The sequence below is a fragment of the Melospiza georgiana genome, chromosome 23 (assembly GCF_028018845.1).
Source record: "Melospiza georgiana isolate bMelGeo1 chromosome 23, bMelGeo1.pri, whole genome shotgun sequence".
Classification (NCBI taxonomy): domain Eukaryota; kingdom Metazoa; phylum Chordata; class Aves; order Passeriformes; family Passerellidae; genus Melospiza; species Melospiza georgiana.
The window spans coordinates 4,815,896-4,839,457 of NC_080452.1; the positions used below are offsets into that span (position 1 = coordinate 4,815,896).

The 23,562-nt window shown below is 59.1% G+C and overlaps 2 protein-coding genes across 2 annotated transcripts in view; one reads left to right on the top strand and one right to left on the bottom strand.

Moving 5' to 3' along the window:
- Positions 1–7,672: 7,672 nt before the first annotated feature.
- Positions 7,673–16,569, top strand: RNPEP (arginyl aminopeptidase). The gene is made up of 11 exons (XM_058039731.1): positions 7,673–8,095; positions 8,687–8,827; positions 10,468–10,616; positions 11,126–11,242; positions 11,364–11,599; positions 12,361–12,474; positions 13,307–13,419; positions 13,749–13,857; positions 14,431–14,655; positions 15,212–15,354; positions 16,315–16,569. Exons 1-11 carry the CDS (start codon positions 7,673–7,675, stop codon positions 16,471–16,473), a joined length of 1,929 nt encoding a protein of 642 aa, XP_057895714.1. The 3' UTR covers positions 16,474–16,569.
- Positions 16,570–18,279: 1,710 nt separating this feature from the next.
- The window catches only part of LZTR1 (leucine zipper like post translational regulator 1), a 36,855-nt gene continuing 31,572 nt past the window's right edge, over positions 18,280–23,562 (bottom strand). Inside the window, exons 17-20 of the mRNA XM_058039849.1 lie at positions 22,831–22,980; positions 22,543–22,648; positions 21,784–21,864; positions 18,280–19,089 (exon numbers count right to left, since the gene is read on the bottom strand). Of these exons, the coding sequence (XP_057895832.1) occupies positions 18,973–19,089; positions 21,784–21,864; positions 22,543–22,648; positions 22,831–22,980 (454 nt within the window). The 3' untranslated portion in view covers positions 18,280–18,972. The remainder of the gene's footprint in view (positions 19,090–21,783; positions 21,865–22,542; positions 22,649–22,830; positions 22,981–23,562) is intronic.

Genomic DNA, 23,562 nt, shown 5'->3' on the forward strand with positions numbered 1-23,562 from the left:
CACATTAGCTCAGCAGATGCTGTCACCTTTTCAGGCATATGTGAGCTCTGGGTGGTCAGGATGGTCGAGGGGGCAGCTGGCCTTGTCCCCCCCATCCTGGCACTGGCAATGCATCCCCAGCACCCCCAGTGTCCCTGCTGAGACCCTCAATGCCTGTCTGCTCCTTTCAACACTCGGCTCTCTCAACACACAACAGGCAGAGCAGAGTCGTGGGTGTACCCAAAAAGGCATTTATTCCTCCCTAAAGCAGGTTAAGGATTTAAAAATGCCACTGGGAACATGGGACAGTTATCTCTAGGGACACAGCAACAGGGTGTGCCAGCCAAGTGGGAGATTAAGCCCCAAGAGCAGAGACACAGGGCTGAGGATGTGCCATCATCACAGCCGAGCTCCACATTGGGGTGGTTTTAGATGCTGAACCTACTTTGGGTGAGGAACTGAGTGAATGGAAGTGAACCCATGGATCTGATTCCAAACTGAGCCCCTCAATCCCTGCCCCAGTATGGGCTATTCCCATCACAGACCATTCCTCCCATGAGCTAAACTGCCCTGTCTGGTCTTACCTGGCCAAGTGAGTCAGGTCTCCCTTGATCTGTCCTGTAATAAATGAAGCTGCTCTCACAGCCTGGACTCTTCTGTGGGGTTTGCCCCGAGAGCCCCACACACCCACTGGCACCAAAGGGGTTTCCCTCGGGATAACCAGGTATTTGCAATGGAAAGCAAAAGCCACAGGGAGCCCTTAATGGGATGAGTGGATTTTCCAGTAAGCTGATAAATCCTCAGTGGCTGCTGGCAAACACCTCCCTGCTGGCTCCGTGTGTGTGTGTGTGTGTGTGTGTGTGTGTGTGTGTGTGTGTGTTGCAACAGTCACCACTCCAGAGGGATCCACATCCCCAGGGTTTATCACAACAACTCCAAGCGTGTTCATGATGCCAACACCCCAAGGGAGTTGAGCACTGTCATTTAATAGATGAGGCTGGAAGAGGTTGGTAGGGCCTGGCAGTGCCTGGCCCCAATACCCCTCACCAGCCCAGCACAGCTCTAGCTCTGTGACCCTCCTACACGTAAAATTAAACCTCCTCCCTCCAAAGGATGCAGCCAAGAGAGTCAGCATGAGGCTGTCACATCTGAAAGTTGCCTGAGTTTCCCAGAGGGGAGCCCAAGCATCCCTCAAGCATCCCTTCAGCATCCCTCAATGTCCCTTCGGCATCCCTCAATGTCCCTTCAGCACCCCTCAATGTCCCTTTGGCATCCCTCAATGTCCCTTTGGCATCCTCCCTGCCCGTGCGAGGATGGCCGCGCTGCACATCCTCGGTACGGACGGCCCGGCAGGGAGCGAGGAGGGGCTGCCGAGGCCAGAGGGGCGAGGAGGGAAGGCGGGGGAGCAGGGATGGAGGAGAGCCGTGACTGAGCGCCCTGCCCTGCCCAGGGGGAGTTTCCGCTGCCGGAGGCGGCGCCGCCCGGCCGCATCCGCACGGGCCTCGGCTGCGGTGTGCGGATGGGAGCGGAGAATGAGCACGAACCCAGCTCCCCCTGCTCCCCCAGCTCCCACCTCCGCTCCTCCATGCGAGCAGGGACCCAGGGAACTCAGGCAAACAGTGGGATGCGTTAACTCGAGCCCCGGCTCCCGCTCCCAACCCGCAGCACAGCCGAGACCTCCGGATCCCCATTCCCCCCTCCGGATCCCCATTCCCCTCTCCGGATCCCCATTCCCCTCTCCGGATCCCCATTCCCCCCTCCGAAGCCCCATTCCCCCTCCGGAGCCCCATTCCCCCTCCGGAGCCCCATTCCCCCCTCCGAAGCCCCATTCCCCCCTCCGGAGCCCCATTCCCGTCTCCGGAGCCCCATTCTCCCCTCCGGAGCCCCATTCCCCGCTCCGGGGGCGGTAAGAGGATGCCAGGACAGCATCCCACTGCCCCAGCCGGCCCTGGGCACGTTGTCCCCGCCTGTTCCCTCCGCATGCTCCGCTCCGCGGTGCCGGCAGGGTGGCAGCAGGGCAGGGGCAGGGTGGCACCGACACCGGCTGCTGGAAGGGAAGGGAACTGCTCGTGGAAGGGAACTCGCAGGATGTGATCCCACAGTGAAGCTCAGGGCAGCCCGGCACCGAGATGGGGTGACCCAGAGTCCCCCATGAAAGCCCCGAGGGCAGCGGTGGTGCCACAGGTGATTTGGGGCCGGGATGGGGCCAGACAAGCTCAGAGCAGTGCAGGGGGACCAAGTCCCACAGCCAGACACGGCCTCACCCCAGCTCCCACCCCGCCAGGACCCCGGGGACAGAGCAGAGCTGCAAACCCTCCCTGGGCCGCTCGTCCAGGACCTCTCCCCACCCTGGTTAATGGAAATCCTGCTCCCCCCAGTCATTGTCACTTCCTGTGAGGGTGGTCGTGGGTGCCACCTGCCAGAGCAACCTCCAGCCCCTCTCCCAGTGAGTGTCTCCTGATCCAGGCACTCAATCCACAGCAGTGCCCAGTGTCCATAGCACTGCCCAGACCCTGCAGCACAACTCAGCAAAGCTCATTACAGTCACTTGCTAATGAGCAAGACTCAGGCTGTGCCAGCACCAGGGAAGCCACCAGAGCCTGCTGGGACAGGTTGGTGGCTGATCTGTCACCTGGAGCATTCGAGGAGTTCCCGAGGTGTTGGCAATGTGCCACCTGCCTGCAGCCTGTGCCTCAGTTTCACCATGCACTGCCACCAGCCTCGTCACCACCAGTGCCACTGACTGCCCCAGCAGGTCCTGGCTCCCTGCAGAGCATTCCTGGGACTGGCACTCCTTGGTTAAGGCTTAGGGACCGATCCTGCCCAGCCAGGACAGGCCAGTGACATGAGATGAGACATCCTGAGGACACACAGGGCAGAGGCAGCGTGGTCCCAGCTGCTCCCTCCCTGTCACTGCTGTTTTTCCCACTGCACAGGGCACAAAAGGCTGTGGGAGGACAGAGGGTGCTGTACCTGTCTTGACTGCCACTAAATGAATGGTGAGGGGACACTGTCACCCATTTGCCAGCAGCAAAGTGAAGGGGGGTCACAGGGTGGTGGGGACAAATGCTGAAGACTTCCATGCAATACTGATGTCCCAATCCCATCCTGGTGTCCCCATTCCAGACTGATGTCCCCAGCTCAGGCTGGTGACCAGGCACTTTGTGGTGGAACATTCCAGACCTCCCCAGGGAGCACAGGCAGCTGAGGGGACATGGGCAGTGGGCAGGAGTGGCTCTGCACAGGACAGACATTCTGCTCACACAGTGCCCCTTCCAGCTGCACACGGATCCTGCTCCAGCCAGAAAGGAGGAACATGTCCCCAGGGTTCTCTCCTGGTGGCTGCCCCAGCTGGTGGCACTGGGGACAGGACAGGGTGCCCAGCCTGGTGGCACCATGTCCTATCCCCACAGCGGTGCCAGCCTGCACCGAGCTCCTGCCACCAGCCCGGCCAGGGCCCAGGGGCTGCAGTGGCCCCACTGAGGTCAGGGGTCCCACCGGCCATGGGATCAGGGGCTGCACCCCAAAATCCAGCCCGAGGGGGTCCCCTGCTCCCCCTGTCCGTGTCCCAGGCCCCACACCCCGCTGCAGGGCTGGCCCCGCTCCCATCCGCAGCCGGAAACACCTTTTTCCTGTCCGTGGGGCTGCATGGGGGGGCAGCAGGAAAAAACCTCGTGTCCCGGCAGGTTATTTACATCCTGCTGCCAGTAGGGCCAGCCTGATTCCCTCCACGTCCCCACATGCACCCCAAGCTCTGCTCCAGCCCTGTCAGCCTCATCCCTGTCCCCATCCTATTCTTGTCCTCACCCCCATCTCATCCCATCCTGTCCCCATCACCACCTCACCCCTATCCTTATCCCATCCCCAACACATCTCATATCTCATCTCATCATCACACCTCATATCTCATCTCATCCCCACCCCTTCCCCATCCCCATCCCTGTCCCCATTCTAATCTTATTTCCCATCCCAGTTCTCATCCCCATCCTTTCTTCACCCCCTTTACTCCCCTCAATGCCACCCGCTTACCAACACAGCCAGACTGGAGACCCCCTTTACTGGAAGGAGGATCCCAAATCTTGCTTTGGGGATACCATTCTCTTCCCAGTGAGCATCAGACCTGTCCCAGAGTCCCCATCCCAACCTGTCTCCCCTCTCCCGTGCTGGGATGTGTGATATGTCCACGTCCCAGGAGCCTTCTGTCTCATCCAGTCCTAGGAAAATGTCGGGGGGAAACTGAGGCACGGGGCAGGCGGGGCTGGCAGTGCCCGAGGCCAGGGGGGCACTGCGGGGCATGTGCGGGATGACAGCCCCTGCTGCCCCATCCATCCCCGGGCACGGAGCCCCCGCTCCCCCATCCCTCCCTGGGCACGGAGCCCCCGCTCCCCCATCCATCCCCGGGCACGGAGCCCCCGCTCCCCCGTCCATCCTCAGGCACGGAGCCCCTGCTGCCCCATCCATCCCCGGGCACGGAGCCCCCGCCGCCCCATCCATCCCCGGGCACGGAGCCCCACTGCCCCGTCCATCCCCGGGCACGGAGCCCCGCTCCCCCGGCACGGGCACTTACTCAGCGCCGCCAAATGACTCAGCCGGGATCCGGCCGGGCCAGCCGGGATTTCCTGACTCAGCTCCCCCGGCTGTGAAACTGGGGGGGTCCAGCCCCTCCTTCCAACAGCACCGACACCAACACACGCTGCTGCGGGGAGCAGGGAGCTCCCCATCCTGTCACCCCCTCGGGAGCACACGGACCTTCTCTGGCACCGGGGAAGGGCACGGCAGCCGTGGCAAAGCCTCGGGGAGCACAGGCAGCGCCCCAAAACCCCACGGGCCAGCCCGGTCCGCACGGGGTCTCGCCCGCTCCGAGCAGTGGCGGCTGTGCAGCAGCGGGCCTGGCATCCCGGCACACCCAGATCCCTGGCTCCCCTCCCAGTTGTTTTTTTCCTAGGTGAAATCCGGGAAAAGAGTCCTCCCGGCACTCGGCGGGTCCTCACCGCTTCCCTCCACAGGGTGACGGCACCTCCGTGCCTCAAGGGGCACGGTCTGGGATGAAGTCATCCCAAAGTTTTCCCTCTGTCCTGTGCGATCCCGGTTTGGCCGAACACTCCCGGCTCCCAGGAGTGTGGGGATGGCTGCTTCACCCCAGCGCTGGAGGATCCCCACGGGAAGCACCCATCGATGCCTACAGCCCAGAAACACCTTCCCATGCCAAAAATGAGGGCAGACACCATGACCTGCCAGCACCGACCTGCTCTGCCCGCGGAAAGGAGATGTGGGGCAGCAGGACACACGTTTTTACAGTCCCCGTGCTTCAGTTTCCCCCGTCACCCTTTGCTGGCCATTTTGTGCTCCCCAGGACTGAACTGGGGAGGCACCACAGCGTTCTCCTGCAGTCCCCCTCTGCCGGGGACAGGAATTGGGGGTGTCCAGGGGACACCGAAGGCACTGGGACACGGGGATTTGCCAGCCCGGTCACGCTGCAGCTCCCACTGCTGAAACAGGGTCTCTGTGGAGAGGTGGGGACATCGTGGGGCACAGGAGAGGGGACGCGGGGGCTGCCCCGAGTGTCACGCTGTGCCACCCCGACAGCTCCCCGGTCCCTGCCAGCATCCCTCGTGTCACCGCTGTTCCCCGCAGCATGACCCCATCACCTCAGCAGGGTGCTCCCCATCATGTGCCGCCCTCACCGTGGCCAGCCAGTCCCCGATGGGGTGTCCCCATCACCCCCGCTGTCCCCGCAGGATGACCCGGCCGCTGCGTCCCCGACCGTCACCGCCAGTCCCGTCGGGGTGTTCCGCACCAGAACCGGTCCCCCCCGGGCTGTCCCTGCCTTCCGGGGCCGCGCAGGGTGTCCCCACACCCGCGCTCCCACCGGGGTGTCCCGAGTGTCCCCGCTCCCCGGGGAAGCGCCCCAGTCCCAGCCCGTGCCCCGCTCACCGCTCGCCGCCCCGGCCCGCAGCGCCCGCAGCCGCCGGTGGCGGAGTGACAGCGGCCGGGGACCCGCGCGGGCCGGGCCGGGCCGGGGGAGGAGTCGCGCAGGCCCGGGCCCGGCCCCGCCGCTCCGGCCGTGCCCGCCCCGGCCCCCGGTCCCCGTTGCCGATCCCCGGCCCGCAGGGGCAGGTGCGGGGCCGCCCGTGCCCCGCTCGCTGCCTGGGGACGGTCCCGCCCGGTCCCCGCCGCCCCCGGTGCCGCTCCGCTGCCGAGACGCGGCGCCTGGAACCGGCAGCAGAGCCTGAGCCGGGGAAACCCCATGGACCCCCCCGGTCCCGCCCGGAACATCCACTCCTCGGATTTCTCATGGATCCCACACGGCTGCCCTGATCCCGTGGATCCCCCACGGATCCCCCACGGATCCCTCTCGACTCTCCCCGGATGTTCCCACGAGCCCCCCCGTGGGTCATCCCTCCATCCCTTCCCCATGGATCCTGACACTGTCCCCCCCAAGCACGCTCCGGATCCCCCATGGAACCCCCCGGCGAATTTCTTATGGATCCCGGCCCCTTCCACCCCCACCCTCCTCTTCCCCGGATCCCCCGCCATGGATTTTCCCTCTGTCCCTCCCTGACGCCCTCGCTGGATCTCGCCCCACCTGGTCCCCAGCTCTGGATCTCCTCCTCATGGATCCTGACCTCCTCTGGGTCCCCCTATTTTTCCCCGTATCCCACATGGATCCCCCACCCCAGGACACGCCTGCCTGCACTCGCTCTTCCCCCAGATCTGTATCTATATCTCTATCCTTCCTCGAGGTCCCCCAGGATCTTCCCACAGACCCCTGTGCTGGGTCCTCCCTTCCCATCCTCTCTCCATGGAGCCCAACACGAACCCTGCAAAGGATCCCATTTTGGATCCCTACAGACCCCCCTGTCCAGGGGTGCCCTGCCAGGAATTCCCTTGATCCATGGATTCCCAACCTCTGAATTTTGCTGCCCCCTGCACCTCCATGGATCCCCACCCATAGATCCTCCTAGATTTCTTGCCCCAACGAATTCCTCCCATCCCAATTTCCCCCAGACATCGCTTGATTCTGCCCAACCCATAGATTCCCCCCTTCTCCTGAATTCTCTCTGGAACGCCCATAGGTCCCTCACAGATCCCCCTACATCCCTGTAGCATGGATCTCACCCCATGTCCCCTCCATCCCCCCTCATGGATCCCCCACCCATGCCTCCACCCTATAGATGTCCCTCCAATTCCCACCCATGGATCCCCAATGGATCCCACCCACCTATATCCCACCCACCTATACCCCACCCATAGATTTCTCTTCATCCCCCACCCATGGAACTCTGAGGGATCTCCCCATGAGTCCCCTCCAATTCCCACCCATGGATCACCGATGTATCCCACCATGGGTCCCCTCCATCCCCACCCATGGATCCCCGATGGATCCCAGCCGTAGATTTCTCTCCATCCCCCATTCGTGGAGCCCCGAGGGAACTCCCCAGGGGTCCCCTCCATCCCCCCCCCATGGATGGGTCTCCTCCATCCCCCACCCACGGATCCCCCCTGGCTCCCCTCCATCCCCGCTCCACGGATTCCCCCTGGCTCCCCCCGGCTCCCCTCCATCCGCCTCCATGGATTCCCCGCCCCTCCATTCCCGGCCCCGCCCCGCTCCCGCCTCCGCTCCCGCCCCCGGCCCCGCCCCCGCGCCCCTCAGGCGGCCCCGCCCCGGCGCGGTCGCGGTCCCGGCGCGGCGATGGCGGCCCCGGTTCCGGACGTGGCCGCGGTGCGGGCCCGGGCCCCGGTGCGGGACGCGGCCTCCGCCAGCAGCGCGGGCCCGTGGTCGCTGCTGCACCTGCACCTGGACCTGCGCGTGTCCTTCGCGGCCGCGGGCGCGGGGCGGCTGCAGGGGCGGGCGCGGCTGGAGCTGCGCTGCGAGCGGGACGGCGCGGGCTGCGCGGAGCTGCGGCTGGACTCGCACCCCGCTCTGGCCGTGAGCCGCGCCGCGCTCCTGCCGCCGCCGGGCGGGCCCGGGGACGCGGCCGGGCAGGCGCTGCCCGTGGAGAGCCGGCCCTTCACCAGCTACGGCAGCGCCCTGCACATCACCCTGCCCCAGGCCCCCCGCGCCGGGCAGCTGCTCACCCTCGTCATCGACTACGAGGCGGGCGAGGGGCCCGGGGTGAGCGCGGGGACACCGGGGACACCGGGGGGGCGGGAGGACAGCGGGGACACCGCGCCTGGGATGAGCAGGGGGACACTGGGAACACCGGGCCTAGAGAGAGCAGGGGGACACCGGGAATCACCGGGCCCGGGATGAGCAGGGGGACACCGGGAATCACCGGGCCCGGGATGAGCAGGGGGACACCGGGGAACACCGGGCCTAGAGAGAGCAGGGGGACACCGGGGAACACCGGGCTCGGGATGAGCAGGGGTTACACCGGGGAACACCGGGCCCAGAAAGAGCAGGGGGACACCGGGGAACACCGGGCCCGGGATGAGCAGGGTGGGACGAGGAGATACCGAGCCCAACAGGTGATGTGTTGGATGGAAGGGACGCCGAGCCCCGTGGGACACCCAGGCCCACAGGGACCGGGAGAACGCTGGGTGTGGACTGGGGGCCGCCAGACCTGAGGGGAGCTGGGGGATGGTCCAGGGGACACCAGGCCTGGGGTGGGCAGAGCACCCCTGGGTGAGGAGCCCCTTCCCAGCTCCCTCCACAGGGAGCAGCCGTGGTCGAGCCACCCCTCACTGGGCTCTTGGTCCCCCCCAGGTGTGCTGGCTGTCCCCTGAGCAGACGGCAGGGAAGCAGAAGCCCTACATGTACACCCAGGGCCAGGCTGTGCTCAACAGGTCCTTCTTCCCCTGCTTCGACACCCCCTCAGTCAAGTTCACCTATTCAGCCACCGTGAAGGTAAGTGGAGCCCCAGGAGCTGCCCCAGCCCTTCCCTGACACCCAGCAGCAGCAAAACCCTCCATGAGTGCAAAGTTTGCTGGGGAAGAAAGTCCAAAGGAAGCCATGGAGATGATCCAAGGGCTGGAACACCTCTGCTGTGGAGCTAGGCTGGGAGAGCTGGGATTTCAGCCTCCTGCGAGCCAGGCTGTTCACCTGCAGAAGAGAAGGCTCTGAGGAGACCCAAGAGCCCCTTCCAGGGCCTAAAGGGGCTCCAGGAGAGCTGCAGAGGGACTTGGGACAAGGATCTAAGTTCCAGGACAAGGGGGAATGGCTCCCACTGCCAGAGGGCAGGGGTGGATGGGATAATGGGAAGGAATTCTTGGCTGTGAGGATGGTGAAGCCCTGGCACAGAGCCCAGAGCAGCTGTGGCTGCCCCTGGATCCCTGGAAGTGTCCGTGGCCAGGTTGGATGGAGTTTGGGACAGCCTGGGATAGTGAAGGTGTCCCTGCCATGGCAGGGGTGAGACAAGATGATCTTTAATGTCCCTTCCAGCTTAAACTGTCTGAGCTGTGGGGTCCCTTGCAGGGAATGTGCCAAAGCCCTGGGGCATCACAGCAGGGACACTGCTTCAAACCCTCCTCCTCAGGCCCCAGCTGTGAAATCACTCACCTGTACTTGGGCTGTTTTTCTCTTAGATGCCCTTTTGGATGGAGACAAGCAGCCCCAGGGCGCTGCTGCCTCTCGCCAGGTGCAGTGCTGGTGCCCAGGAGTGGGTGCATGTGCTGGCCTGGCTGTGCTGCCCTGGCATCTGTAGCAGGAGGGGCTGAGTTTGGGGAAGCAGCTGAAGGAGGGTGGTGGTGCTGGGCCATGCTGGGTCCTGGTGGCAGTTCTGCGGCTGCCAGACTTCCAGCAGCTGCTGTTCCCCAAAGATGGCACTAAATCCAGATTCCCCCCTTGTCTGTGTGGGCATGTGGTGACACTGGCATGGGGCTGCCACACGTGCCATCCTGCTGTGGGCAAGGGGAATGCCTCATGGTGTGACACCATCCATGCCAATGACGTGTGGTGGCACCAGCTGCTGATGCCAGGATTGATTTATTTTGCTGTCCCAGGGCAGAGCCCCTCTGGTGCCACAGGTTGAGCGTGGGGCTGTTGCTGAGCTCTGGTGTGAGCTCTGTACCAAGGTGTGGGCTCTGTATCCCTGTGCACCACGGACTCACCCCCTGCTTGGGCTGGGGCACACTGCATCAGTGTTCCTGGGCTCAGCCCAGGCTGGTGGATTTGCCATGGGTTCTACACTGGCTTGGAAACAGGAAAAATGAGTTGTTGTGCAAGAACTGGGAGGGGAGTCAGCAGCTGAGGGATCTGCATCCTCTGCCCTTTCACACCTGCAGCTCCAGCATTTCCTTATCTCCTGCTAGCTCCAGGGCCACCTGGGGCAGCTCCAGCTACTCCAGCATGGCAGGGATGCAGCTGGGATCCTGAGTGGGAACTTGGGGTGTTCCTGCTCTGCTCCCCAAAGCCTGCAGTGCCCCTGGCCCCGGCACCTTCAGGCTGGGACACATTTGCCATCAGACACTGTGGTGTCCCAGCTGGCTTAGCTGGCCTGCCACTGTGTGTGCTGTGGATCTCATGGGTGGCTCTGTCCCCATGGTCAGGTCCCCGAGGGCTTCACGGCTGTGATGAGTGCCACGAGCTGGGAGAAGCAGAAGGACAACACCTTTGTGTTCAAGATGTCCCAGCCAATCCCCTCCTACCTGATCGCTCTGGTTGTTGGGGACATCGTGTCTGCTGATGTTGGCCCAAGGTAAGGGGCTCAGGAGGGCTCCAGAGCTGTGGCAGCTGCACACTGAGGCTCCTGTGGCAGCCACTTTCTGCTTCTCCCTGCTCCACGGGGCTCTGGAGAGCAGACACTGGCCATGAGCATGGCACTGTCAGTCCCTGTCTGTGTCACCAGATGGGATGAGGGTCCTTCTCAAACTGGAGTGTCAAAAGGAGCCTTGATGAGGTGTCCCCTCACCTTCAGGAGGGTCCCTGCACATGAATGAAGGCAGTGGGTCCCATGCATGAAGAATCCCACATTTCCTCACAGGCTGGTGCTTTCTTGAGTTCTTGGCTGCCACTGCAGCCATATAAAAGCCCTTTGACATTCAGACAAGGAAAGAAATCACAGCAATTTGCACTATTGGCATCTTTAGATGCCTTTATCAGCAGGGTTTTGTTTTCTTTGGAATAAACCTGTGCAGTTTCTGTCTGATGAAGCAACAAGGTGAAAGTTCCCTAATGGTTAAACTTCCTCTTCTCTGCACTTGGCAGGAGCCGTGTCTGGGCCGAGCCCTGCCTGATCGAGGCTGCCAAGAAGGAATATGATGGGGTGATTGAGGAGTTCCTGGTGGTTGGAGAGAAACTCTTTGGACCTTATGTTTGGGGCAGGTATGGCTGGAAGGTTCCTGAAGCACCTGGTTCCTCGGGGACAGGGAGAGAGTTTCCTTCTGTCCCCAGCCCCGTTTTCAGGAGGAGAGGGGTCTGAGCCCGGCCTTCCCTTCCCTGGCAGGTATGACATCCTGTTCATGCCGCCCTCCTTCCCCTTTGGTGGCATGGAGAACCCCTGCCTGACCTTTGTCACGCCGTGCCTGCTGGCCGGGGACCGCTCCTTGGCAGATGTCATCATCCACGAGATCTCCCACAGCTGGTTTGGCAACCTGGTCACCAACGCCTCGTGGGGAGAGTTCTGGCTCAACGAGGGCTTCACCATGTACGCCCAGAGGCGCATCTCCACCGAGGTCTACGGTGCGTGGCCCTGCCTGGGGGGTGCTGAGCCCTGGGGGTCTGGGCTGTGCCCCACAGCTCAGGGCATCCCTCCGAGTGCCCCTGGGGATGGAGCCCACGCTGCCTCTCAGAACAGGTGAAGGGCGGTAGCTGCGAGGCCCTGTGGGGTTTGTAAACTGCAAAGGAGTAGGTTTAGATTAGATATTGGGAGTTTGGGGAGGCACTGGCACAGGTGGCCCAGAGAAGCTTTGGCTGCCCCATCCCTGGAAGTGTCCAAGGCCAGGTTGGAAGGGGCTTGGAGCCACCTGGTCTAGTGGAAGGTGTCCCTGCCCATGGCAGAGGGTGGAACAAGATGATCTTTAATGTCTGTGATTTCTGGTAGCCTTTGCTCTGAGATGGACAGTTCCCTGCAATCCCTGCCAGGAATGTGGGCACTGTGTCCTTGCCTCACCTTCCTCATCCTCCTGCAGCTTCCATGTGGAGCTCACACCAGCTGTCCTGAGCTCCCCCTTGGACACACAGTCCTGTCCAGAACCTTGTGCTCTCCCAGCACAATTTGCTGTATCCACATGAATTTAAGTGTCTCAAAAAATCTCTCACTGCCTGGGGCTGGGTTGCCCCATGCCCCCTGCAGCTCTGCCATCCCAGCTCCTCATGTGTGGGTTCCTGCTGTCCCAGCTCGTGCACTGATGCTGTTCCTCTCCCGCCGCAGCGCCCGCTGTGCCCACAGCGCTCAGGGGTCTGCCCGGGCTCCCCGAACGCCTCCGCTTGTCTCTGCCCAGGTTTGCCCTACACCTGCCTGGAGGCTGCCACGGGAAGGGCCCTCCTGCGCCAGCACATGGACGCCACGGGGGAGGACCATCCCCTCAACAAGCTGCGGGTGGTGATCGAGCCAGGTCTGTGAGCCCGGGCGTCCCTGGGCGTGCCTGGGCCTCCCTGGGCGTCCCTGGGCGTCCCTGGGCGTCCCTGGGTGTCCCTGGGCGTCCCTGGGCGTCCCTGGGCGTCCCTGAGTGTCCCTGGGCGTCCCTGGGCGTCCCTGAGTGTCCCTGGGTGTCCCTGGGCGTCCCTGGGCGTCCCTGGGCTTCCCTGGGCGTCCCTGGGCGTCCCTGGGCGTCCCTGGGCGTCCCTGAGTGTCCCTGGGCATCCCTGGGTGTCCCTGGGCGTCCCTGAGTGTCCCTGAGTGTCCCTGGGCATCCCTGGGTGTCCCTGGGCGTCCCTGAGTGTCCCTGAGTGTCCCTGGGCATCCCTGGGCGTCCCTGGGTGTCCCTGAGTGTCCCTGGGTGTCCCTGAGTGTCCCTGGGCGTCCCTGAGTGTCCCTGGGCGTCCCTGGGCGTCCCTGGGCGTCCCTGGGCGTCCCTGAGTGTCCCTGAGTGTCCCTGAGCGTCCCTGAGCGTCCCTGGGTGTCCCTGGGCGTCCCTGGGCGTCCCTGGGCGTCCCTGGGCGTCCCTGGGTGTCCCTGAGTGTCCCTGGGCGTCCCTGGGTGTCTCTGGGCATCCCTGGGCGTCCCTGGGTGTCTCTGGGCTCTGAGGGAGTGAGACAAGCACAGGTGGGCTGGGGCCAGCCTGTTCCATGGCTGGCAGTAACACCAGCACGGGTGATGGGACCTGGTGGCTGCAGGAGGGATGGGATAGGCTGCACCCAGCACGGATGGGGGAATCTCGGTGCTTGTGAGGGCTGTGTTGTTTTGCAGCTGGGCAGAGGATTTCTGACTGTTTTGCCTTTTTCTAGGTGTCAATCCAGATGACACATACAATGAAACACCCTATGAGAAGGGGTACTGCTTCGTTAGCTACTTGGCCCATCTTGTGGGCAACCAGAGCAAGTTTGATGCCTTCCTCCAGGTGGGTGTGAGCTGCAAAGTCAAAATGCCACAGCAGGAGGCCAGGGCACAGCAGGAGCCTGGGAAGGATGGGCTGAGAGGGTGGCTGGGGAGAGGAAGAAGAGGTGGGGAATGGGAATGTGAATAGGGGAATAAGATGAAGGCAGAGCCTCGCCTTGTGCTTGCAGCAGGTGCTGGGAATGTTGAGGGGTATCCCTGGGGATGCAGGGGCTGGGAGCCCCTGGAGGGAACAGGGGCTGGAAGGGGTTTCCCCATGAGGTGGAGCACACAGAGGCCTGGGCAGCACTGCTGGGTGACAGAATCTGGCATCAGCCCCATCTGTCCCCACAGGCCTACGTGAACCGGTTCAAGTTCCAGAGCATCACTGCAGACGACACCCTCGGGTTCTTCCTGGAGTACTTCCCAGAGCTGAAGGAGAAAGGCGTGGACTCCATCCCAGGTCAGCACAGCACCATCCTGGCCAGGGAACAGGGGCTGCCACTTCTCAGCCCCACTCCCGTGGGTGTCAGAGCAGCCCATGTCCCCCAGAGCCTTTGCACATTGTGTGTTTTACTGGAGATGCTGCTGCTGCCAGCCTGGCTCTGTCAGAGCAGCCACGGGTGGCACTGGCCAGCTGGGATCAGGCCCAGGCTTGGCCATGTGCCAGCTCAGCCTGAGTTTTTTCCATTCAAACCCAGTCCCTGCTCTGCACTTGGGTGCTGTTTCATGGGGTGTCCGTGACTCAGCCTGGTGAGTCAGGTGAGCACTGGGATCAGGCCCAGCCAGCACTCTGGGCTTGGCTCAGCCTTGCTGGAGATCCAGGCTTGGCAGGAGCTGGAGCTGCTGGTGCTGGGCTGATACCCACAAGCACACCCTGAGCCCATGTGTCTGATGGCCTCACCTCTTTAGTTTGTGGTGGTCACCATCCTCGGGCAGGTTTGGTGGCACTGGGGGAAGGTGGGGGGCTCTGGGCAGCAGCAGCTGGTGGGGGCTCAGGGCTCTGTTCCCAGCTCTCCCTCCTGCCCTGCTGCAGGGTTTGAGTTTGACCGCTGGCTGCACACGCCGGGCTGGCCGCCCTACCTGCCTGACCTGTCCCCGGGGCAGCAGCTGATGCGGCCGGCGGAGGAGCTGGCAGAGCTCTGGGCAGCTGACAGCTTGAACATGGAGGCCATTGAAGCCGTGGACATCATGGGCTGGAGGACATACCAGCTGGTCTATTTCCTGGATCAGATCCTGCAGAAGTCCCCCCTGCCTGAAGGTGAGTGCCAGGGCACTGCCAGGGCTCTGGTGCCCAGAGGAGATACAGGTTGATGTGCCCAAGTCCATGCAGAGGGCACAGTGGGGGGACACTCTGGTGTGTGGCCATCAGCTCCTGTCCAACTGCTCTGAGTCCTGGTTCCAGGGAAGCCTCGGTTGGTGTGGTGGAGGATGCCAGGGGAAGCCTGTCCCTGGATTTATGGGACATGTGCAGTCCTGCTGTCCCCATGCTGGCTCTGCTGGGCTGTGTCCCCATGTCACTGCAACTCTCCTTGCCCTCTTTGCTGAGGAATCCCCCCCTACTTTGTGCTGGCACCCCAAGGCACCAGCACATGGCCCTGCAGGGCTGCCCAGCCTGGTACACCCAACAAGGGCACTATCCTGCCCAGGGCCAGCGAGAGCCTGGGGTGCTCCAGAGCTGGGGCTGGGGGCACTTGGCCAGGGGCCAGGGCTGGGAGGATCCCAGAGAATTCACTGCACAGCTGGGATGCACTGACAGGGTTCACTGGGAGCTGGGTCAGAGCTCCCTGGGGATGGTGACTGCTCCCCTCTCACAGGAAATGTGAAAAGGCTGAGCAAGATGTACCCCAAGATCTCCAAGGCCCAGAACGCTGAGCTGCGGCTGCGCTGGTGCCAGATTGTCCTCAAGAACAACCTGGAGGCTGAGTACAGCAAAGTCAAGGACTTCCTGCACAGCCAGGTTTGTCCCTGGGCACTGGTGGCAGTGCCCAGCAGCATGCCAGTGGGAGAGATGGGCATGGGGTACAAAGCCTTCAGTGCCAGAGGGACAGGGGTTGGCTCTCACTTTGATAGTCCCACAAGATGGTTTGGGTTGGAAGGGACCTTAAAGTTCATCTTATTCCACCCCACTCCATGGGCAGAGACACCTCCCACTAGACCAGGTTGCTCCAAGCTGCATCCCACCTAGCCTTGGATACTTCCAGAGCTGTGCCAGGGCCCCACCACCCTCACAGGGAAGAATTCCTTCCCAATATCCCATCTAACCCTGCCCTCTGGCAGTGGGAAGCCATTTCCCCTTGTCCTGTCACTCCGAAGTCCCTTTCCAGCTCTCATGTCACTGGAAGGGGCTCTAGGGTTTCCCTGGAGCCTTCTCTTCTCCAGGTGAACATCCCCAGCTCTCCCAGCCTGGCCCCAGAGCAGAGGGGCTCCAGCCCTGGAGCAGCTCCATGGACTCCTCTGGACCTGCTCTGTCCCTGTGTGCCTTGTGCTGGAGACTCCAGAGCTGGATGCAGTGCTCCAGTGTTGGGGTGTTATGAGAGGGCAGAATTTCCCCCTCACCTGCTGCTGGGGATGGGCCCAGGGCACAGCTGGCTTTCCAGGCTGGGAGAGCACACGGCCAGGTCACACCCAATTTGTCACCCAGGTCCTTCTCTGAAGGGCTGCTCTCCATCCCTCCATCCATCCTGTCCTGAGCCAGTGCAGGACCCTGCACTTGGCCTTGTTGAGCTTCTCAGGGTCTGCTCCTTCTCCAAGGTTCAGGTGCCCTCCCCTCTCCAGGTGCTGCGGTGCCAAGGGCTGCCCACGGCAGCATTCCCACCCTGTGCCATTTGCTGTGAGCTCAGTGCCTCGCCCAGAGCAGGGACAGGGGACGGGGCCCGGGGCTGTCCGGGGCGGGGCTGTCACTGCGCTGTCCCCGCAGGGCAAGCAGAAGTACACGCTGCCGCTCTACCGCGCCATGTGGGGCGGCTCCGAGGCCGCGCGGGCCCTGGCCATGGAGACCTTCTCTGCCACGGCCCCGCAGCTCCACGTCAACGTGCAGAACTACGTCAAGAAGATCCTGGGCCTGGCCGAGGCCTGAGGCAGCCCGGGCTCTGCCCTCCGCCGGTGCTCCTGCTGGCAGGACCTCAGTGCCTCCCTCTCACGTTTCCTTATTAAAATGTGGGATTTTTTCTCAGTGTTCTTCCTGTTCCCAGTGAGCCGCGGGCCACCTCAGAGTGACTCCCTGCCCTATTGCCAGCCCTGCTCTGGGTGCTGCTGGCACGGGAGGGATGGGCTTGGCCTCAGTGCCTGCAGGGCTGCAGCAGCTCCTGGCCCTGTCCCACACTGCTCCTTGCTGGGCTCCTGCCCAGCTGCCACAGGTGTGACAGTGGGGACATGGGGAGCTGCTGCAGTGTGGCAAAGCCTCTGCTGCTCCAGAGGAGTTGGGGATTGCTTCTCTGCCTTTTGTCACCATGCTGGGGCTCACTCTGGGTTGGAGGAAAGGGATGCTCCTGCTCTCCCAAGGGCTTTAAAGAGCCAGTGGGGCCTGCATGTGGCAGAGACTGTTGGAATAAGACAGAGCTGGACAGCCACAGTGTTCTTTATTCCTTATCAAATTCGGGGATGTGACTGCACAAATTCCAGTACAGAACTGCCCAAGGCTGCAGGAGCATCAGTAACCTGAGAGCCTGCTGGCCCTACTGATAACAAGGTGATGATAACAAGAGCACCTAACTGCCCTGGGAAGCTCATGTGTACCCCACAGTCTGTGTGTGTGGCCCCTACAACACCTCCCATCCTGTGATCTCCCAGGAAACTCGGGGTGTCCTCTCAGCTGCAGTCCTGGCACTTGCACAACAGCAGCCCAGAGGCCAATCCCAATGGGCTACAAGTGTTCACAGCAAATGTGACCCAGCACTGTGGTCCCTACAGCAGTGACTGAGCCCAGAGCCCCCCCAAAGCCAAGACCCCACAGTGCCTGCTCAGAGGGTGCAGAGGTTGTGCATTTCCTCACAAGTGGGCTCAGGATTTACACAGGGCTGGTTATGGCAGGTTCAGCCTGAGAGAATGAGGCTTCCCTGGGCAGTGGGTGTCCTCTAGTGGATCAGCATTACTGGAAATAGACTGTAGTGTTGTTACAAGTTGCAGTGCAGAACCTCTCTAGCTGCCAGCCTGGTTTCCCAGGGAACACAGAGCCTGTCAGGACAATTATCATGACCTCTGGTAAGGGACTCCACTATCTATGAGGCATCTGGAAACAATCCCTGTGGATCAGAAGGTGCCCTTGGCTCTCAGAAGCAGCTGTCACCTCTGGTGTGACTCACCTGAGCAGGCCACCAGGGAGACAGAGGGGTGGTCCCTCGAGCAGTTCCCTTGGATCAAACCTGAGATGTGCTCCCCATTGCCCAGCCTGCAATGCTCCTGGCACGTGCCAGGCTGTGGGATGCTGATGAGGAGCTCACAACTGCTGCTCCAGGAACACTTCAGTGAATGAAGATCATGGCTGCACAGGTGGAGTGTGAGGGCTGGGGGCTGCAAGTCTCCTCAGGGATCCTGCACCACTCCAGCTCCAGACAAGCAGAGAGCAGCCCCTGCAGCTGGAGCAGGACAAGGTTTTGATTCCCAGCTTGTCACTCCCTGCCAGGGCAGCCCCAAGGGCACTTCACCAACACCATCCAGCTGTGAGGAGAGGTGGGAAACATCCAGCACAGAGCTGGGGGCTGCAAGGGGCTGGAAATGGCATTCTGCCTTCATTCACCTTCCTGCAAAGGCAAGGGCTCACAGAGACACTTCAATATAAAATTAGTAACAAGATGTAACACACTTATTTTTAACAATGTGACCTTCATCAAGCACAGAACGTTTTTTGCTTAATTTTTTTCCAGAATGAAATCCAAGTCAATCATGAAATGCCAGGAGAAGATGTTAATTCTTTATTAATAAATAGATTTAGTAAGGCTTAGCAAGACAGGATTAATGGATTTGGTGGTCAGAGAGGACTGCTGTAATCTTCCAGTCTGACCTGCTGCAGAGCATAGGTCTGGATTCCTGCAGCCCACCAATCCAGGCAGCTGCACAGGGGCTTATCTGTTAATCCACACCATGGAGTCTCTGAAAAGTCACCACATTCTGGTCCAAGGGCCAGTCTCCCTGTGAACACCACGTGCTCTTGTTCCCAGTTTCATTCTGACTTCCCCTCACAGCCCTCGGGCTGGGTCAGCTGAAGCTCTTTAAATAGTATTCTTTAAATATTGTATTTCAAAGGATTAGTGACTCTTACTCATGACTGCTTGATTTTACAGTATGAAAGTAATAATGGGCTTGATTATGAACTCAGTAACTCCCCAAACCATGTGGAATTAATTCAGGCCTGCAATGATTTCAAGTCTGCATTTGGGTAACAAATGTAACAAAGTCCAAGTGCTGCACAAAGGTACAAACCCAGCAAATCCAGAGAGCACCTCAGCTGTCCCTGCTCCTCCAGGGCTGCTGTGGTGTGCAGACACTGAGCTGCTCCATACACAGCAGTAAACCAGAGCCAGCTCTAAAGTGCCAGTGTTTTTCAGGAACAAATGAGAAGGTGGTTTCCCAAGGCATGTCATATGTCTGCACTCAGCTCTGCACACTGCTTGTCTGAGATGTGGGTAGCTAAGGAATCTATGATGTCAAGGAGGAGGAGCTGACTGAGCGAGCGGAGATTTGGCAACTTGGAGACCTTCAAGGAAAACAAAACAGAAAAAACAGGAAGAAATTAAAACCCTCCCCAAATCACAGCTCATGTTATTACCCTTTTACCCTTGGCACCCCACAGCAAGTCCAGCTGGGCACAGATGGTGCAAGAGATCCCAGCTGTGGGGCTGGGCTGCAGGGAAGACCACAGGGCTCCAGTCAGGGCTTAGAACCAAATTCAGACTGCTGGGAGTGGGGAGCAGCAGGAACCTGGCCCAGAGCTGCCCTGTGGGTACTGACAGCCTCACTGCTACAAACACTGACCGAGCATTCTCCTAAGAGAGCCTGAGCTCTGAGATCTGTGGTTTTGCACTGAAAATGTGACTCAGGGCTTGATCCCTTTGCTGCTGTGCTCCTGAGGAAAAGCTCTTCTCAGTATCCATGCTGGTTCTGCTGGCATTCTTCCTGCAGTCAAAGCAGGTCACTGGAGCACTTGCCAACAAAAACCTCCACCACATCAGATAGATGAGACTCTACAGCAAACTTTATGCTTTTGGACTGTTCAGAAGCTCAACTGTTTGCAAAAAGGAGCTCTCCACATTCCTTCCTTGTCCTCAGCCTCGTGGCAAGGAGCCAGCAATGCCTCTGTCCCAAGGCACTGACACAGAGCCAGCTGCAGGCAGGCTGTGCCCCAGCACTCACTCACCCTCCTCACCTGAGCTGACATTATCACCTCACCCTGGGAGCTGCACTGGGGTAAAGATGTCCTGAGCAACCTTTGAGGGCCAGGAGGGAAATGGCTGAGGGTGCTCTCAGAAGAGCTCAGGATGTGCTTGTAGCAATATCCCAGTCTAAGATCTGCCAGAGACCCCCTGAGCACTGGGGGGATGTGCCCCCACCCAAGGCACACACTGCAGAACAGATCAGGGTGTCACTGCAAACACAGCACAACAGCAGGTTTATTAGGGCTTTTGCACAACACTGACACACAAGAGCCTGAAAACACATTGCCTAAAGCAGGGAACCTCTGGGAACAGCTCTTCAGAAATGCTCCTGCTGTGGGGAAAACTCCTTAACAGTCCAAATCCAGAACAGCATTAAGTAACTGGAAGAACAGGAGATGCCTGAGCCAGGGAGCCAGCCTGCCTGAGCTGCAGTGACCCACAGGGCTTGTGCCTGAGAACAAATCCCCCTCAGAGCCCAGGGCTGGCCCAGGAGCAAGCAGAGAGTGTCTGTGCCCAGCCACACTGAGTCACCCGGCCCAGGCCAAGAATCACACACTGAGGCCTCTCAGGCCCAGGGAAAACATTGCATAATTGAGATTTCTCTGTGCACATCTGCTTGACAGTCTTCCAGCCACGTTTTGATGAACACTGTTCTAGCAGTCAACAGTTTAAATATAAAACATTTCCCCACATCCTGGTGAGGAAGTACAGCTGAGGAACGCCCTCCAGCTCCCCTTGCTGCCTCCCAGAGTTGTAATGTCCATTTCCCCCTGTGCATTCTGGGCACAATCACAGCTCTTTGTCTTCCTGTGGCCTCCACTGGGAAGTGATCCTGTGATATTTCAGCCCTCAGTGGCTGCAAGGCACTGACCCCAACCCCAGGGATGTCCATGTCCTGTCCTGTCCTGCCCAGTAGGACCATTCCCCACCCCTGCTGAACTGGGCTGCTCCACAGGACTCAGGGGGCCAGAGGAAAACAGGATGAATGAAGGCAGGGGATGCAACCTCACGCTGTGGACTCTCCTCTGGGAGTGATTTCTGGATGCTGGCTCCACTCTCAATGCTTTTTATGCAATTTCAGTTATTTCTGAATGTAAAATGTGTCATGCTCCAGCAACTTTGGCATTTAATGAAGAGCCTGAACACCATCCTGTCTCCTCTCCAGACACTAATGGGACATAGCAGTGCTCTTCTTCCCCAGGAGGATTGTGAGTTTAAATATACAAAGCAGAGAGAGCTACTTGAATATTAACTAGGGAATTATTATCAGTATGTGTGTAGCATCCAGAAATCCCAATTCCTGTGATTTATCTACCTATTTCAGCAATGCTAATAAGCTGAGCAATGAACTGATGACATGCTGGGGAACTCTCATGGAGGGATCACATCTCAAAGGAACAATTAAATGACAATATCCTTATTCTCTCAAGTGAGGACAGGAGTATCAGCACATTGGGCTCTCGACCTTTCCTGCCACGAATGCATAATCCCATCAAAACAGACCCAGAGAATTTTTAAGATTGGAAAGGACCTCTAAGACCATAGAGTCCAACTGTTGAACATGGAAATCACAGAGAGCCCAGCCAGGACATGGTAATTTGTTTTAGAGCACATGACAAACAAAACATGTATGACAGAGAATACTTCAAGGGGAGTGTGAGGAGCACACTGGTAACTGCTAGTGAGGGAGAGATTGTGCCCTCAATATACAACAAGCTTACCCTGCTTTGCATGGCACAAAATTAACAGTTGGAATAATTGGGAATGGAAGCAATTTTGGCTAACTTCTGCTTGGAAGGCTTCACATTTCTAGACTAGCTTGTTCTACTCTTTAATTTACTTTGGAGTGAACAACATGCCTAGCAGTCCTGTCAGTGACTGTCAGGAACAGGCAGCCAGCTCTCAGCTGTCTCACAAGAGGCAGAATTAAACTGATTTCTTTATGAACATGTCTTTAACCAGGGCAGTGACAGAGGACAGCAGCTCTCCAAAGCCACAGAAAAGATGCAACCAACCTTGGTGAACTGGTGAACAATGATGTGCAGGCAGTGCCTCTTCATGTCCAGGGCCTGGGTCTTGTCAGCTGCCTCTAAAATCTAGAGCAGGAGCAAAAATGTGATTTCCTTTCTGCACAGCTCAGGTGCACAAACAGTCCTGACCCAGAGCAGTAACTCCTCTTATCTAGGGAACATCTCCACTTTGCATTACAAACAGAATATTTTCTGAACTATTCAAAATTAAGCCTTGGATTTAAAATGTATGGAGTCCTCAAGAGTTAATCAGCAGGACTTGCTTCTGCTTGTGCTGCAGAGGTTCAGGCTGCCTGCCTGGGAGCCAGCATTGGCTTTCTTACCACAAAATATCATTTGTTAGCTCAAACTCCACTGCAAAATCCTGTCAGTATCACTGATAAGACTCAAGTCTGTCACCTGCAGACCACCCTTTGTCCTGGAACAAATGTCTGCCAAAAAGGGTTTACAGTGAAGTGCTGAGCACGTGGTCATCTTAAGAAGACCTTTAGGGACACAGTTCTGTAACAGGGGATGAGAGCTCAGGAGGAGCCAGGTGAGCAGCACCTGCTGAACCCTGCAGCACAGGAACAGAGGTGCCACAGTACAGGTAAGGAACAATCCTGGGCTCCCACACGTGTCATCACACAGGGCCACTGCCCCTGGAAGGGCCTGGGCAGCCTCAGTGACCTGGCACTGGGGGTACCCACCTGACCAGCCCCCTTTTCCTCTAAGGGACTAACTGAAGGGCTTGGGGACAATTACCTGGAGCACATTCTCCACTGTGACATTCATTTCCAGGTTCTGCTTACAGTAGGCCTGGAGCCTGTTGTTGTAGAAGCCATAATAGTAAGGGGCTGCAAAGAGGTATCTGTTCATTGCATTGAGGAATAAACCAGAAAGGGAAGGTGAGAGCACTGATGGCAAACACAGCCCTGTGGGGATGGGAGTGCAGAGCCTGCTGCTGCCCCCCAACAGACCCTCCCAAAAGGAAGGTGACCTGCTGGGCATGCACTCAGACACATCCCCCAGCTCCTTGGAATGTAAGGATACAGGGAGTCCTCAGGAGGCATGTTCACTTCTCCATAGTAGATGTATCTAAGCATGGACTCGAATGCTTGCTTGCTGGGAACCATTTCACCTATGGAAATGTTCACCTGTCCATCTTCTGGCATGAATGAACGGAACATGGCTTCAAAGTAACTGCAAAGGGAAATAAAACTGATACAACACATTCTGCAGACAGATGGTTTAACCCAGTATTGTTCAAAGGCTGCTATTCAGAACTGTAGCTTCCAAAGCAACAAATTCAAGTGACAACCTGGGCAAAAACACTGCTCATTTATTTTTTCATGTATGTCTGCCAGTGAAACTCCAAATATAATCCCCCTAATTACCATCAGAACTACCTGAAATTTGTCTGTTTCTTGAAAATTAGGACACATGGTGCTTTGATTTTTTCTCTAATTTGCATAAGAGCCAGCAGAGAGCTTAAAGCATTATGAATTTCCTTGGTATCTACAGGCTGCCAATCATCAGGGCTGTTTTAAGAGCTGTGAAATGCTTCTGGTAAAATACCACAGTAAGTAATACTGAATATTGCTAGGGCTTTTTTCTGGGAAAAATGGTGATGGTATTTGAAATAAAAATTTTATGTGAACACTTAATGTCCGGTGGAACATAAGGTGCAGGTCCACAGAACACACAAGTGCAGGACAAATCCACTTCACCCATGCCCTGAGGAGGGAGAACAGTCCCACCATCAGCAGGGTGGACTCCTTTCTC